This window comes from Marmota monax, unplaced genomic scaffold (assembly GCF_021218885.2).
Source record: "Marmota monax isolate L192 unplaced genomic scaffold, Marmota_monax_Labrador192_F-V1.1 WCK01_AAM20220418_F8-fsc00004, whole genome shotgun sequence".
NCBI classification, from domain to species: Eukaryota; Metazoa; Chordata; class Mammalia; order Rodentia; family Sciuridae; genus Marmota; species Marmota monax.
Window position 1 is genome coordinate 13,195,778 of NW_026692881.1, and position 17,874 is coordinate 13,213,651.

The 17,874-nt window shown below is 34.4% G+C and overlaps 1 protein-coding gene across 1 annotated transcript in view; it reads right to left on the reverse strand.

The window, feature by feature from the left end:
* Positions 1–17,874, reverse strand: part of Tm9sf3 (transmembrane 9 superfamily member 3) — a 65,055-nt gene that overhangs the window by 12,645 nt on the left and 34,536 nt on the right. Inside the window, exons 9-11 of the mRNA XM_046450547.2 lie at positions 15,086–15,216; positions 2,986–3,125; positions 188–256 (exon numbers count right to left, since the gene is read on the reverse strand). Coding sequence (XP_046306503.1) covers positions 188–256; positions 2,986–3,125; positions 15,086–15,216 — 340 coding nt within the window. The remainder of the gene's footprint in view (positions 1–187; positions 257–2,985; positions 3,126–15,085; positions 15,217–17,874) is intronic.

Consider the following 17,874-nt stretch of genomic DNA (forward strand, 5'->3'; position numbering starts at 1 on the left):
CCTGATTGATCTTGAACTCTGAACCTCACAAACTGGGAACTAAATTAGCTGCCTCAGGTAGTTCATTATAGTGACACAAGTGGACTAATACAGATGCCAACTCATCTAAAGATTCTATACCTATCCTATCCACTAAATTCTCATTACAATCAAATCCCTCAAAATATAAGCAAATGGCCAAACTTACATTTCAATAAAGATAGAGCCAAAAGGTAAAATTCCTCCCAGGCAAACGATAACTGCAGGCTCCATAAACCTGGAAAATATTAAAATTAACAGTAAACTTCTAATATGATCCTGATAATAGAGAGGTGATGTTTAATACTTTAAAAAAAAAAAAAAAGTAAAAGAAAAACCAAACTCCAAAGAGGCACAAAATACGTAGGTAAGACTTCATATTAGCCATAGGTTATAATTAATTTTCCTTCAACATTAAAGCCTGAGGTAGTATTTAAGGAACAAAATCTTTGGCACTGGCAAAACCCCAGGACTACGTGTTTACTTCTACTTTGTTACTTCTTTTCAATAACTTCTAAGACTCTATAGGCACCTACACAGAGAGCCATAGGGAAGGAGAGAGTCTTCAGATCTCCCATCTGAAGGAAGGTCCTAAACTGTGGCTTTGTCACGTATTCACTTTCTCCTTGGCTCTGTAATTTTTTTTCCCCCAACAAATTATACAATTAAGCTATTAGAAGTTCTGATCTGCAATGGGTCAAAGAATAAAAAAAATTCAAACTTCACTTATTTGTTCAACAAATGTTTACTGACTGCAATCTGTAATTCCCCACCTGGAACACCTCTCCTCTCACACTTCTCTCCCTGCAAGCACTGGCTCAAGTGATGCCCTTTATAGCCTCTCCTGAGCCTCTCAAGAAGAGGTGGCCCTTTCTCCTGTTCTTCCATCACCTCGTGAACTTAAGTCCACTGCTGCACTTGCTACACTATTCTGTAACTAATTACACACATCAGACTTCACTAGATTATAAACTCTAGCAGACAGAAACTATTCATCTAGGGATTTCAGTCCCTACACAGCATCTGGAATAGAAAAGACATTAAACTAATAGTACTAGGATGAACAAACTAAAACACTGAGAAGAAAATTTTAAAAATTGATAGCTAAAAAAAATAAATAACTTAAAGATCATTTAATCTAGTCTTTCATTTTTTTAGAGGAAACAAATACAAAAGCTAAAAGTGATCTTCCCAAGGTTACACAATCAGTGAAAGTCAGACACAGTATTGATATTTTTTCCCATGTTCCTACATCTAAACGTGACACCTCTCTTGTGAGGATGGTCACCTATGGTTCTCCTTCACTAGTCCTAGGGAGGGAACTAGAAGAACTTTTGTGACTTCTGGCTTTAACCTTACCCTCTAGTGATGAGGCGAACACTGGATATTATTGAACCTAAATAGTCTAATATTAATTTAGAAAAAAATAGTTGAAAAAAAATAAAACTCAAAAAAATTTCTAGCTAGCTACTGAAAAAGAAGAGGGGCTGAGGAGGATGAGGAAGCATGAAGGGAAAATTAGGAAGGGTATGTTATTTGCATGAGTGAAACCCATTATTCTATGTAATTATGTGATTTTATATAAATCATATAACTAATAAAAATAATTTCATCCAAAGTCCCTCACAAGCACAAATCTAAGGAAAGAAAAGAACCTGGCCAATTCCTGAGACTAGAATTAACTGCTCTCCTTTAAACTACAGGGGCTATTTTATTCAACCTCCATTTCTACATATAGCTATATGCTTTCACACCTAGAAAAGATCAAAGAGTAATTATAATCTATTTGTATAAGTATCTTACATACAAGTTATATTTATAATGTGGTAAAATAGCTAAGAACAAAGGCTTTTCATTATATAATCATTATTGTAAAGATGTAGTCAGTTCAGCTATTCTTATAAAATCAAAAATCTACTGTTTACTTATTGTTATGAGATGAAATAAAAGTACAGTAAGACTGTTCTATTTTATACTGGGGGTGGGGGGGAATCAGACTAGCAGAAATCAGCAAATATTTAATGTGCTAATTTTAAAAGGTAAAATACATACTATATTTTATTCAAATTTGCATAAAATTTGGAATATAAATATATTAATACTTTATGTGCAAATTTTGAAAAAAGACAAACTATCTCAAAAATCCATCAAGAATCATAATTTCAAACCTAATGGTCAAACAGAATGTGTACTATATTTATACTATTGCCAGAGAGGCATCTGTTCAGCTGTTAAACAAAAATGCTTGCCATCCCTTGTCAGGATTAATTGTGAATCATCGGAAGTCCTTAAGAATATATTCTGTGCATAAAATGTGACAAAAATGAATTTGAGAGACTTTATACAATCCCAGAATAAAGATAAACAATATAACTGTCAGATAATTTTAACGGTTTCAGTCTTAATTCATCTCTCAAAAGGATGTATATGTCTATAAATGTGTGTCAATATTGTCTATGATAATAAGATACATGGAAAGAAAAAAGAAATTATAAGCCAGGAGTTGGCATACTTTTTCTGTAAAGGTTCAGATAGTAAATATTTTGGGTTTTGCAGGTAATATGATCTCTGACATAACTACTGGTCTGTCAACTCTGATGCTGTAAAGTATAAGCAGCCAAAGAGAGTAAATGGACAATTAGACACGGCTGTGTTCAATAAAACCTTATTTACAAAATTGGGCAGTAAGCCTTCATAATTCCAGCTTTACTTCCCTCCCACCTGTACACACTAGTATAGCAAAGTATTTGGCATATCTGTAAATGGCACAATAGTCAGAAAATGAAATAAAGATATAACATCATCACTCAAACAATGTAGACTGACAGAAAAGTCAAACACATTCTTAAGCTCTCGAATTTAAGACATTCTCATAAATACATACCAATTCTAAAGTTATATGTATACAACAGTCTTAAGAACTCATATTATGATAAACAATCACATAAGATTTAACATTCACTTTACCATTTTTTCTCCGGTATAGGACGAGGCACAGCATTGACACGACAAGGGAAGTTGGGCTGACCTGACAGATTTCGGCCAAGTATTGTACCAACAAGATTTAGAGGAAGAATAACAAAAAAACAGATGCAACAAACAGCCACCTGCAAATTAAACAAAAACGTGTATGATTACAATAAAAACAAATAAAAGACTTAAAAATTTAAGTTTCATAATTTGATCACAGAAGAAAATGTTTTAGTTCAAAATGGGCTAAAATTATACAAGATATACACAAATGAAAATAGGAAAAATGTTAGAATCGAACCAAACAAGGTGAACTGTTTTTAATCCACTTAGTTTCCTATTTTTCCTATTCTTCCATACTGTCCCAGATAGAATTCTTTTTCTCTTCTTCTCAGCTGTCTGCTTTTAACTTATCTAACCTCACTCTTTCATCATTATAACCAACTTATTTAGCTATAGTTTACTGCACATGGAGGTTCAAGTACTAATTTTACTATCTTACAGATGAAGTACATGAGACCGAGAGGCAAAATTACTAACTTCCCATGATCACACAGCTAGTAGATATAAAGTCTAGAATTTCAATTCAGATCTGCTAACCTCAAAGCCCATGTCCTTTTCTGTCCTACAATACCTTAGTTGGAATCCTAACAATAAAAGCATCTCTCTATATATATGCCTTTACAAAAGTAAGATAAATATTTTTCTTTTCTTTTTCTTTTTCAAAGGGGGGGGGGCGGGGAGAGAATCTTTTTTTTTTTTTTTTTTTTTTTTTTGGTAGATGGACACAACACAATGCCTTTATTTTTTATGTGGCGCTGAGAATCGAACCCGGGTCCCGCCCATGCTAGGCAGGCACTCTACCGCTGAGCCACAATCCCAGCCTGATAATTATAGAGAAGGTCATCTACAGATTCTATTACCAAAGTGGATAATTAGGAAAATAAATTTATTTTTGTGGTTTTTATGAAATCTGGGTATACAAGGACATGCAAACTCTTCTCTGGCTAATATCTAGTACAGATAACTTCACTGAAATTCTATAAAATGGAGTAGAATTGAATCACCTCTAAAATCTCTTTTAATTATACATTTTGGAATTCTAATAAACAGCAGCAACAGTGAGAAAACAGCTGCATGAAAACTGAAGAAACTGAGAGAAATGAACAAGTATAGGGTGGAAAATCCAGTGATTACATGAAAAGGAAAGAACTGCTTTTGAAGCAACATTAAAAAAAAATCCCTGAAAATGGCTATAATAAATTTTAATGATGGGAAGTATTTTTAAGACATAGGAAATTATTGGGACTGGGATTGTGGCTCAGCACTACAGCACTTGCCTAGGACATGTGAGGCCCTGGGTTTGATCCTCAGCACCACATAAAAATAAATAAATAAAATGAAGATATTGTGTCCAATTACACCTAAAAAATAAATTTAAAAAAAAAGACAGGAAATTATTAAAGCTTCACTGTAGCTAGTACTAAGAACTTTGTGAAATTTCTATATGTCATCAAACTGCATGAAAAAATGAAAAAAATCATTAGGAACTTTGATGTTATTTTGTTCTATGTTAGTTATTTTTACTGAGAGAAAAGTCTCTTTCTGAATCTGTTACAATATTCACGAGTCAACTAAGAAAACCTCTACAAATAAGATGAATTTAATTTCAATTTTAAAACTGAATTTCTTGTTTGGTTTTCCTGGTTTTATTAGCTTCAACTTAAGAATATAGAAACATGTTTTCAGTATTTCTTATAAAAACAGCTCATAGGAAGAAATACTGAAAAATAAATAGATTGGTAGAATAGCAGTGGCATTGTTTTCTTTCATTTTTGTTGTTGTTTTAATATGCAATCTGAAACAAACTAAATATTTTAAAGGACAAAGTTTTTTTAAAAATTCTTAACCATAATTAAAAATATACAGAATATCAAATGAGTTCTACACCAATTTTAATGAATTAGGGATACCTCAGCCCGACTGACTCATTTTTACACAAAACTCAGAATAAAGTTTCTCCTGTTGTATCTGTATATATTTGAACTTCTGGTAAATGTCATCAATTAGGATGGTTTGTGATGCTACACTTTATATCTTTTATTCTATCTCCCCCTCCCATCCCAGTTCAGGCCTCTACAGATTTGCTCTCCTTGAAGTTGTACAAGCAGAGAGGCACTACTACAACCTCTTAGTGGCACAGATAATTGAGTGGCAGATGAAGGAGGATCTTCTGTACCTAGAGCAAGAATCAAATCAAGTAACCTACACACAGTCTCATCAAGACATTATCAATGTTTAGCATTTAAAATTTTTCCTCTTCTGACTTTTAATACATGATTTTAAAATAGAGCAGTTTGTTAAAAATTGTAGTGATTAATCTCTGAAACCAATTTATTTCAAGTTCTAGATGAGTTTATCTGAAGAATATCTTGAGATTTCAGGGAAAGCTGTTAAAAAATCACATGGAATTAACTCACTTGTGAAGTTACTGACATTCAACTAAATAAACTGGTTATTGAAGGAGATAGGATTAACCTGTTATTCATACCCCTAATTAACAAATTTGTATTCATCACAACTTTATTGCTCTCATTAAATTTAAAGTGTTAAAATATATTTACAACAATAGGAGTCATGTTATATCTGTTTTCTTTATTGAGCTTCCACACTATTACATTTTAAAATGAAATTTAGCAGCTAAGAATGCAAAAACTATTGGTCTAATACACTGTTGAAACTCTGGAATTCAAACCAATACAGGTCTTTCCCATGCCCCTAGAAAGACAGTTTAAGTGGGCAGGGGTGGGAGGAAAGACTTCACATGGAGGATCTCTCCTATCTACATAAAAAGAAGTTATAAAAAAATACTAAGTACTTGGGGCTGGGATTGTGGCTCAGCGGTAGAGCGCTCGCCTAGCACGGGCTCGACCTGGGTCCCATTCTCAGCACCACATAAAAATAAAGGCATTGTGTTGTGTCCATCTACAAAAAAGATTCATATTCTCTCTCTCTCTCTAAAAAAAAAACAAAAAAACCTAAGTATTAATACCCTAAAGATCTACCAACTGGAAACCATGAATATGAGTATTACTTGTTCTACAGACTGGCCGTTGGTATGAATGGGTTGGAAAGGGAAAAGATGGCCTAAGATGGACTATTTTGGAATGCTATAGAAAAGATTATTATTTTTTTAAGGTAATAGATAGCAACTACTTATTGGTAAGATTCTCAGAAAATACATCATTCTTGACAGCAAGTATGGTTAAGTATTTCTTCAACATCTGCTCAAAGATGATTTTTACCATCCATTTTCTAACTCAAACATTTTATGATTCTATCAGAAGGGCTTAGCATTGATTTAAGCATTTCAGCCACCACCCTGAGGGACAAATGGGATGATACTGGTTAGGGCATTACCAACTCAAACACAAAAGCATCTAAGAAGCCCATTTATTTTATCCAGAGATAATATATTAATATATCACTCATCATTCTCTTCCTTAGGTTGTACTTCAATACTATAGTGGAAGAAACACCAGATTTTACATGAATTATTTGTTCTATAAACCCAGCCTGACCAGAAAAAAATTATAAGTACACTGTAGACCAATTTCTCTCATAAATCATTCTATTTGCAATAATTTTAGCAAATGAAATCCAATAAAATATGAAACCGATAACACATCACAACAAACTGAGGTTTATCAAATGAATGCAAATTGTTATAATTAGACAAATCAACTAATGCTATTCATCATCATCTCAAAAGGATAGAGAAAAAGCTGCTGCAAAATCCAACATCCATCCCCAATAAAAACTTTCAGCAAACTACAAATAGAAGGAAACAATCAATTTGACAAAAGGCATCTGGAAAAAAACTGTAGTTCAGATCTTAACAAGCACAAAACTGAATGTTTCCTGCATGACTGGAATCAAGGCAAAGATGTCTGCTCTTACCACTCTTACTCAACACTGTACTGGAATTAGCCCAGTGCAATGAGAGGGAGGAGGGCAGGAGATGGGAAGGCAGGAAGACAGGAAGGAAGAAAAAAGGCATACTGATTAGAAAAAAAGAGGTAAAATTATCTTTATTTGCAGATAATTATTTACAGATGATCTAACAACAAATTTTACAATAAAGCAGCTAAGACTAACAAGTGAATTTAAGCAAGGTTGTCATATGCAAAACAATATAAATTTTTTCCCTATAAACTGGCAATAAATGATTAGAATTTGAAATTTGAAAAACAGCATAAAATATGAAAAACTTGGGGAAATTCAGCAAAAGATGTATAAAACTGGAACACTAACATCTAAAGAATGTTACTGAGAAAAATTAAAGATACAAAAACTGAGACATATACTGTGTTCATGAATCAAAAGACTCAAATATCATTAAGATGTCATTGCTTGGGCTGGGGTTGTGATTCAGTTGTACAGCAATTGCCTAGCATGAATGAGGCACTGGGTTCAATCCCCAGTACCACATTCAAAAAACTAAATGAAGAAAATAAAGATACTGTATCCATCTACAACTTAAAAATAAAAAAGAAAGATCAATTCTTCCCAAATTGAGCTAGAGATTCAATGTAATACCAATTAAAATCCCAGTGGGCTTTTGGTTTTACTTATCTATTTTATGAGAACATTATAGTTATAAATAGTAGTTGGGCTCATCCAAAGAAATTCACCCATGCATGGGATTTGATTTCAGCTCATGCTCCCCCCACTTTTCCGACCCCTCGTCCCTCCTCCTATGTTCTTTACTCTAACTGATCTTTTCACTCATCAATTTATTTATTTTTGATTGGTTCTTTCTACTTATAAAGGTGAAATTCTCTGTGGTATATTTATATGCATAGTATGATTTTAAAAAATTTATTCCCCATTTCCTCCACTTTCCCATCCCTCCTCTCTCCTTCTCAGTCTCCTCCTACTCTACTGATCTTCCCTATATCTGATCCTTCCCTCCCTTCTTTCCTTTATTTTGCTTTAGCTTCCACATGTGAAAGAAAACATTCAACCCTTGATTTTCTGCAACGGCTTATTTCACTTAGCATTATGTTCTCCATTTCCATCCATTTACCAGCAAATGCCATAATTTCATTCTTCTTTATGGCTGAGTAAAACTTTATTTTGTGTGTGTGTATAACATTTTTTTTGACCCATTCATCTGGACTGATTCCATAATTTGGCTATTGTGAATTGTGCTGCTATAAATAACAAGGTGGTTATATCCCCATAGTAGGTTGATTTTAGTTCTTTCTAATAAATAGCAAGGAGTGGGATAGCTGGATCATATGGCAGTTCCATTCCTAGTGTTTTGAGGAATCTCCATATTGCTTTCCAGAGTGGTTAAACTAGTCTGCAGTCCCACCAGCAATGTATACTCCCCCCCCCCCATCATCTTTGCCAGCATTTATTATTTTTTTATTGTTTGTGTTCTTGATGATTGCCATTATAACTGGAAAGGGATTTTGATTTGCATTTCCCTGATTGCTAGAGATGTTAGACTTTTAATTTTTTCATGTTGAACATTTGTGTTTCTTTTTTTTTTTTTTTTCCCTTCTTCTTCTTGTACTGGGGACTGAATCCAGGGGTATATATCACTGAATCACATCCCCAGTCCTTTTTATTTTGAGACAGGGTCTTCTGTATATATTCTGGATATTAATCCTCTGTCAGAAAAGCAGCTGGCAAAGATTTTCTCCCATTCTGTAGGTTCTCTCTTCATACTCAGAAGCTTTGTCATTTGATGGCATCCCGCTTATTGATTCTTGGCTTTATTTCTTGCACTTTAGGGGTCTTTGCTAAGGAAGTTGGTGCCACCACATGTATAATGAAATGTTGACCCTATGCTTTTTACTAGCAGTTGCAAGGTTTGGGGTCTAATTCCTATGTCTTTGATCCATTTTTATTTGCCCTTTGTGCACGGTGATAGATAGGGATCTAGTTTCATTCTTCTACATATGGCTTTCTGGTTTTCCATGCACCATTTGTTTAAAAGGCTATCTTTTCTCCAATATACATTTTTGGCATTTGTCAAGTATAAGATAGCTCTAAGTATGTGTGTTTGCCTCTGTATCTTCTATTCTATTCCAATGGTCTTCATGCCTATTGTGATGCCAATAACATGTTCTGTAGTATAATTTCAGATCAGGTATTGTGATGCTTTCTGCATCACTCTTCCTGCTCAGGATTGTTTTGGCTATTTTGGGTCTCTTATTCTTCCAAATGAATTTAAGGATTGTTTTTTTCTAATTCTGCGAAAAATGGTGTTGGTATTTTGAAGGAGACTAAACTGAATCTGTGTACTGATTTTGGTAGTATGGCCATTTTGACAATATTAATGCTACCTATCCTAGCCAATCCAAGAACATGAGAGGTCTTTTCATTTTCTAAAGTCTCCTTCGTTGTTTTTTTTTTCAGTGTTTTATAATTTTCATTGTGGAAATCTTTCACTTTCTTGGTTATATTAATTCTGAAGCATTTTATTTCTTTGGTTTTTTGTTGTTTGCTTAGATGATTGTGAATGGGATGGTTTTCCTGATTTCATCCTCACCAGAATCACAGTTGTAGTACAGGAAAGCTACTGATTTATGGGTGCTGATTTTGTATTCTACTACTTTGCTGAATCCTCTATCAGCTCTATAAGTCTTCTGGTGGGGTTTTTTGGGGTCTTCTAGATATAGAATCATATCATCACAAACAGAGACAATTTGACTTCTTCTTTTCCTATTTGTATCCCCCCCACTTTGATTTCCTTCTTTTGCCTGATAGCTCTGGTTAGTATTTTCAGAACTATATTGAATATAATGGTGAAAGTGGCCATCTTTGTCTTCTTCCTGATTTTAAAGGAAACGCTTTCAGTTTTTCTCCTTTCAGTATGATATGGGCTTTGGGTTTGTTACAGATAGCCTTTATAATGTTGAGGCAAATTTCTTCTATTCTTAGCTTCTTCAGCGTTTTTAACATAAATGGGTGCTATATTTTATCAAAGGCCTTTTCCGTATCTATTTAGATGATCCTGTAATTCTTTTTTATATATATATATATATTTTTTTTTCAGTTGTTGATGGACCTTTATTTTATTTATTTTATTTTATATGCAGTGCTGAGAATCGAATCCAGTGCCTCATATGTGCTAGGCAAGTGCTCTACCATTAAGCCACAAACCCCAGCCCCAATCATGTAATTCTTGTCCTTAATTCTATATAAGTGGTGAATTGTATTCATTAATTTATGTATGTGGAACCAACCTTGCATCCCTGGGATATAAGCCACTTGATCATGGTGTATAACCTTCTTCTTCTTTCTTTTTGATGATAACTTGAATACTCTTTTTAATTGCTTTTATTTTTTAAATACATGACATCGGAATGCATCACAATTCTTATGACACATATAGAACACAATTTTTCGTATCTCTGTTTGTATATAAAGTATGAACACCAATTCATGTCTTCATATATGTACTTTGGATAATAATGTCCATCACATTCCACCATCATTGCTAATCCCCTGCCCCCTCCCTTCCTCCCCCACCCCTCTGCCCTATCTAGAGTTTGTCTATTCCTCCTATACTCCCTCTCTCCCTACCCCAGTATGAGTCAGTCACCTTTTATCAGAGAAAACATTCACCATTTATTTTTTTGGGATTGGCTAACTTCACTTAGCATTATCTTCTCCAGATACAGATAGCCTTTATAATGTTGAGGCTAATTCCTTCTATTCTTAGCTTAGAAATAGAAAAAGCAATCATGAAATTCGTCTGGAAAAAATAAGAGACCCAGAATAGCTAAAGCAATCCTTAGTAGGAAGAGTGAAGCAGGTGGCATCACTATACCAGACCTTAAACTATAATACAGAGCAATAGTAACAAAAACAGCATGGTTTTGGCACCAAAACAGACTGGTAGACCAATGGTACCTCTTTCGTTAAGTTGATTCCCAAGTATTTTATTTATTTATTTTTTTTTTTGAGGCTATTGTAAATGGCTTAGTTTTCTTCATTTCCCTCTCATTGTCACTGACATACAGAAATGCCTTTGATTTATGGGTGTTGGTTTTATAACGTGCTACTTTGCTGAATTCATTTACTAGTTCTAGAAGTTTTCTGGTGGAGCTTTTGGGGTCTTCTAGGTATAGAATCATATCATCAGCAAATAGTGCTAATTGCTCTGGCCAGTGTTTCAAGGACTATGTTAAACAGAAGTGGTGAAAGAGGGCATTCCTGTCCTGTTCCAGTTTTTAGAGGGAATGCCTTCAATTTTTCTCCATTTAGAATGATGTTGGCCTGGGGCTTAGAGTAGATAGCCTTTTACGATGTTGAAATATGTTCCTGTTATCCCTAGTTTTTCTAGTGTTTTGAGCATGAAGGGGTGCTGTATTTTGTCAAATGCTTTTTCTGTGTCTATTGAGATGATCATATGATTCTTATCTTTGAGTCTATTGATGAGATGAATTACGTTTATTGATTTCCTTATGTTGGATCAACCTTGCATACCTGGGATGAATCCCACTTGATCATGGTGCACAATCTTTTTGATATGTTTTTATATTCAATTTGCCAGAATTTTATTGAGAATTTTTGCATCTATGTTCATTAGAGATATTGGTTGTATTATCTTCTGGATGTGCTTTTTTTTTTTTAAAAGAGAGAGAGAGAGAATTTTTTAATATTTATTTTTCAGTTTTCGGCGGACACAACATCTTTGTTTGTATGTGGTGTTGAGGATCGAACCCGTGCCACACGCATGCCAGGTGAGCGCGCTACTGCTTGAGCCACATCCCCAACCCCTTGATGTGCTTCTGAATGCGGTTTCTGCAGGCTTTTTGTAGAAATTAACAAGCTGATTCTAAACTTTATATGGAGATGCATCGAGTATAAAAAACCCAAAACTTTGAAAAGGAACTGATTCAAGATTTATTAAAAAAAAAAAAAAAAATCAAGAGAGTATGACAGTGGTATAAAGAGACAATCTGATTAATAAAACAGAAAAGAAAACTCCAAAACCAATTTATACATATGTACATACAATTTATATATCTGCATATATAAATTGGTTATCAATAAAGATGCTAAAGCAACTCAATAGAAAAAGGATAATTTTTCCATAAGTGCAGCTTAAACAAGTAAATAGCCATATGCAAAATAAAACAGAACAAAATCCCTTGACCTTTAATTCACACTGCATACTAAATTAGCCAAAAATGGATCATGGACCTAATTTAAGAGGTAAAACTATGTAAGACAAAGGACTGTGTCTACAATATATTAAAAAACTCCACTAAGATGAGCAACCTATTTTTTTAAAATATTTTTTTAGTTGTTGATGGACACAAAATCTTTATTTATTTATTGTTATGTGGTGCTGAGGATCAAACCCAGTTCCTCACACGTACAAGACATGCGCTCTACCACTAAGCTACAGCACCAGCCCAAGCAACCTATTTTTTAAAAAAAAGCAAAAAAATTTGGACATCAGAGAAGATATATAAATGGCAAATAAGCAAACAAGAATATCTTCAACATGACTGATTAGTCACTAGGAATGAAACCCATGAGATACCACTACACACTTACTAAAATGGTTAAAATCAAGTCTTGGCACTGGTATGAAGCAACTGGAACTTTTACACAATACTGATGCTGATATTGTCGCTGATCTCATTAAGGAGGCTTTGCTGTGAAAATATCTTCACAAAATCCTCATTTGCCTTAGCATCTGTCAACAGTTCAGCTCAAGTAGAGGAGTTTTTCTAACATTACTTTAATAAAGCTTCATTATTCTTTTATGTTTGGATATGCTGTACTCTTCTGACCACCGAGAGACAGCACTCTGAAGTCTGCATCAAAAAGTAATACGTAGTTCCTAATCTTGGTCTCCATTTTTTCCTCACTGTGGTTATTTCTCATTTCATATCATGCACTTCATTTTGATATCCAATTCTCATGTCATTTTCCCACTACTGCTCAAGTCTTAAGTTATGAGAAAGCATTTCCCTAAATTTCTGTGCAATCTGGTTTCTAAAGTCTATGGCTTATTTCTGATTAAGGTCAAGATTCCCCTCTCACACTGAAAAAAGCCATAAGATGACAATACAACATGGCTCACCCATAACACCTGTTAGCTCTCCTTTATCAATTTTTCTACCGAGAGACAAAAGCATACAGTAAGTCAATTTATGAATGCATGTTCAGGTGAATAATGTTAAGAGCATAAAAGTGATTCATTCCCATGCTACCTTGCTTCTGAGTTTTAAAACTTTACAACTTATTTCTTTGACCTTTGAAAGTCTACAAAACATCAAATTCAGGATCTGAATTTTAGAGCTCAGGAAAGATTTCATGCCCAAAATCTTTCTTCAGAATATCCAGGCAAATCCATTCCCAAGTAACTAATAGGACCAGAACCTCTGGGTGTTACACCTATATCACTATTGTACAAATTCACAAAAGGTTTTATGTTCTTAGAATCAATCTAATTTCAAGCACCTCTGCCAGAACACTACAACTTCAGTAAAGGGTTTACACATCTCATCATTTAAAATACCATTGCAGGGGCTGGGGTTGTAGCTCAGTGGTAGAGCAAGAGCCTAGCACATGTGAGGTACTGGGTTTGACCCTCATAAATAAAATAAAGATCTTTTTTTTTTTTTAATTTTATGTTTTAGTTATAGATGGACACAATATCTTTATTACTTTTTATGTGGTGCTGAGGATCGAACCCAGTGCCTCACACGTGCAAGGTGGGCACTCTACCACTGATCTATAGCCCCATCCCTAAAAGATAAAGATCTTATGTCCATCTATAACTAAAAAAGTATTAAAAAAAAAACAAAACCCCATTACAAAGCAGTTAAATTTATAATATTTTAGTGAGACAAAGCAACATTAAAATTAATTTTTATTAAATTCAAAAAAACTTTTGAGAAACATTATAACAAAATCAGACTCCTAATTTTTAAAGCACTATGAAAATAATTTATTCAGCAAGCAAAAAATATGAACATCTTTAAGAAGTAACTTGACTCCTCACATGTACTTTCTGATACCCTGGAACTACTATGGAAGCAAATTCTTTTAATCTACATGCAATTAACTACTTTATCCTTTTCTAACCAGTATCACTTTCTTTGGCTTAAAAATAAAATATTCAATTTTAAAGCAAGTTTTAAAATATTCCTAACCTTTGACTAAAATGTATTAAAGATTTAGTAAAAATTTCATATTCAATGTGTCTTTGAAAAACATGGATTTTAAACAACTAAAGTCATCGGGAATTACTGTGAAACCATTTGATAATTCCCATATAACAGGAAAAAAAAACCTCAACAAGATAAAACAGATGTGGATGCTAGTTGTAATTCTACCATAAACTACTTGTGTGACCTTGCTCAAATCGTTGAGCTCTTATACACATGTTTATATGACTTCATACATTTGTATACTTATGCCCAAGTATATGTTAAGACTGAAATCTAACCCAGGTCTAAAATTCTGTTTCTAATAAAAACCAACAGGATGGTTAGGAGACTGGGTTAATCATATAAAGTACCATTATATCTGTGTTCTGGTTTTAAATTATTTAAAATATTTCAAAGTCTGTGATTACAACTAAGACATGTAAAAGAATTTTAATATCTATAGCAATATGTTATCAGTATAAATGCTTAACGAAGTTCTAAAAATAGCATGTTAATACAAAATACGTTAGGTAGAAGCTTTATTTTCTACCACTATACTCTCCTATTAACCTTAAATATTCAAGTTTTTTGATATGTCAGTTTTTTCTTGAAAGCATATTCACCAATTTCTCCCATATCTGGTAAAAAGCTATAGTGTTCTCTTGTGTTAAACTTTTCACTTCACTGGCTTACAGAATCAAGAAAAGGGGGCAGGGGCAACTATAGGCTTAAACTTAATTAAAACTTTACAGAGATCAACAATAATAGTTTTCTGTTCACCCAACTTTTCAGGACTGAATAGGGACTGGCTCAAACTATCAAAACATCCAAGAAAAGATAAGATACTCTGAAAAGACAGCAGACCTCATATTAGCAGTTTAAAAAGTAATACTGAAGCAACTTACCATTGTTCCAAATGGAATAGCTCTTGAAGCATGGTAATAAATGGCTATAAAATTGATGAAGAAGGCTGTGCCACACACCATAGCTGGGATAAGGAATGCCCCAATGAACATCTGTTTTATCCATCTCCTTCCTAAAAGAGAAGGGAAACTATAAAAATTAGAGCTAGACAGACAAAAGCATATTAATGTTAAAATGTAACTATTTAGAAAAGTTATTTACTTAAAATTTTAACATAAAGATCATAAACTCTTACATCCTAAATTGGTTCAAAACAATAACTACTTTATAATAAAGACCAGTCCCGCTCTTCAAGTATGTGAAATGGAATCACAGCTTTTGAAGCCGGTGTACTGGAAAACAGCAAAGACCTATAGTAAAAGATCCTGTTTTGCTAGGTGCAGTGGCACACACCTAAAATCTCAGATGCTCAGGAGACTGAGGCAGCAGGATCACAAGTTGAGGCCAGCCTTGGCAACTTAGTGAGATCCTGTCTCAAAATTTAAAAAATTAAAGAGGGTGGGGGATATAATTCAGTGGTAAAGCATGTAGTACCAAAAAAGAAAAGAAACAAAAACAAAAAAACCCTATTTTGTTCTAATTCTGCCAATGAAATGCTATGAACTTTGGTAAGTCACTCCATCTCTCTGGGTTTTAAATTGGCCTAGATAGGAGTTTTTAAACTATTAGAGCTATGGAGCTTTCGACTTGCCCATGAGGTCCATGACAAAGGAAAACCCCAGGTCCCCTGGCCCTGCTTCAATCACACTTTAATTTTCAGTTTTGCACAATGGAGTTTCGCATAAGTTTTTATTTGAAAAGGGAGTTTCACACCACTTTAAAAAAATGTCTTTAAATCCCTGGGTTAGATGACCTCTAACTTCACTTTTAGCTCTACCATTATACGTAAATATGTATTTAAATGCATTTCTATGTTTAAAAGGGGGAAAAAAAGAAATGTTTCATGATCCCACTCTCAGCAATAACTACAAAAGTTTCACTACTTTTGTGCCTCTGTGTACTGCCAAAATTCACACAGCACATATTATTCAAGTAACCAAGGGAAGAAATATTTAACTATAATCAAAATATCCAGAGTATACAAAGAACTCAAAAAATTAAACAATAAGAAAACAAATAACCCAATCAACAAATGGGCCAAAGAAAGACCTGAACAGACACTTCTCAGAGGAGGACATACAATCAATCAACAAGTACATGAAAAAATGCTCACCATCTCTAGCAGTCAGAGAAATGCAAATCAAAACCACCCTAAGATACCATCTCACTCCAGTAAGATTAGCAGCCATTATGAAGTCAAACAACAACAAGTGCTGGCGAGGATGTGGGGAAAAGGGTACACTTGTACATTGCTGGTGAGATTGCAAATTGGTGCGGCCAATTTGGAAAGCAGTATGGAGATTCCTGGGAAAGCTGGGAATGGAACCACCATTTGACCCAGCTATTGCCCTTCTTGGACTATTCCCTGAAGACCTTAAAAGAGCGTACTACAGGGATACTGCCACATCGATGTTCATAGCAGCACAATTCACAATAGCTAGACTGTAGAACCAACCCAGATGCCCTTCAATAGATGAATGGATTAAAAAAATGTGGCATTTATACACAATGCAGTATTATGCAGCACTAAAAAATGACAAAATCATGGAATTTGCAGGGAAATGGATGGCATTAGAACAGATTATGCTAAGTGAAACTAGCCAATCCCTAAAAAACAAATGCCAAATGTCTTCTTTGATACAATGAGAGCAACTAAGAACAGAGAAGGGAGGAAGAGCAGGAAGAAAAGATTAACATTAAACAGAGATATGAGGTGGAAGGGAAAGGGAGAGAAAAGGGAAATTGCATGGAAATGGAAGGAGACCCTCATTGTTATACAAAATTACATATAAGAGGTTGTGAGGGGAATGGGAAAAAAAACAAGGAGAGAAATGAATTACAGTAGATGGGGTAGAGAGAGAAGATGGGAGGGGAGGGGAGGGGGGATAGTAGAGGATAGGAAAGGTAGCAGAATACAACAGTCACTAATATGGCATCATGTAAAAATGTGGATGTGTAACCGATGTGATTCTGCAATCTGTATTTGGGGTAAAAATGGGAGTTCATAACCCACTTGAATCTAGTGTATGAAATATGATATGTCAAGAGCTTTGTAATGTTTTGAACAACCAATAAAAAAAAAAAAAAAAAAAAAAAAACTTTAAATCAGCCAGGTGCGGTGGTGTACACCTGTAATCCCAGCAGCTCAGGAGGCTTAGACAGGAGGATTATGAGTTCAAAGCCAGCCTCAGCAACAGTGAGGTGCTATGCAATTCAGTGAGACCCTGTCTCTAAATAAAATACAAAAATAGGGCTGGGGATGTTGCTCAGTGGCTGAGTGCCCCCGAGTTCAATCCCCAATACCCAGGGGGGAAAAACAAACAAACTTTAAATCATGTTCATATCAACAAGGAAAACAACACAGGGAGCTAGCTGTCTTTCTAATACGGCAGAGTGAACAAACAAGTGTACTGCCAATGGAAAACATCTTCATACAACTTAGGGACAGAATGTAAAGATCTAACACCACATCATTATGAAAATTCAAACCCACAATCATAAGCAATAGGGCCCCAAACAGAAAATGCCACAGGAGGAACAACTAATATTCTAACTTTTGTTTTTCTCTCTATAAAACCCTTTTTAAACATTCATCTCCCAGAATTACCACCCCCAAGTTTTAACATTCCTCCAGAAAAACTCGTTGATTCGGAACCTTCTCCTCTATTTC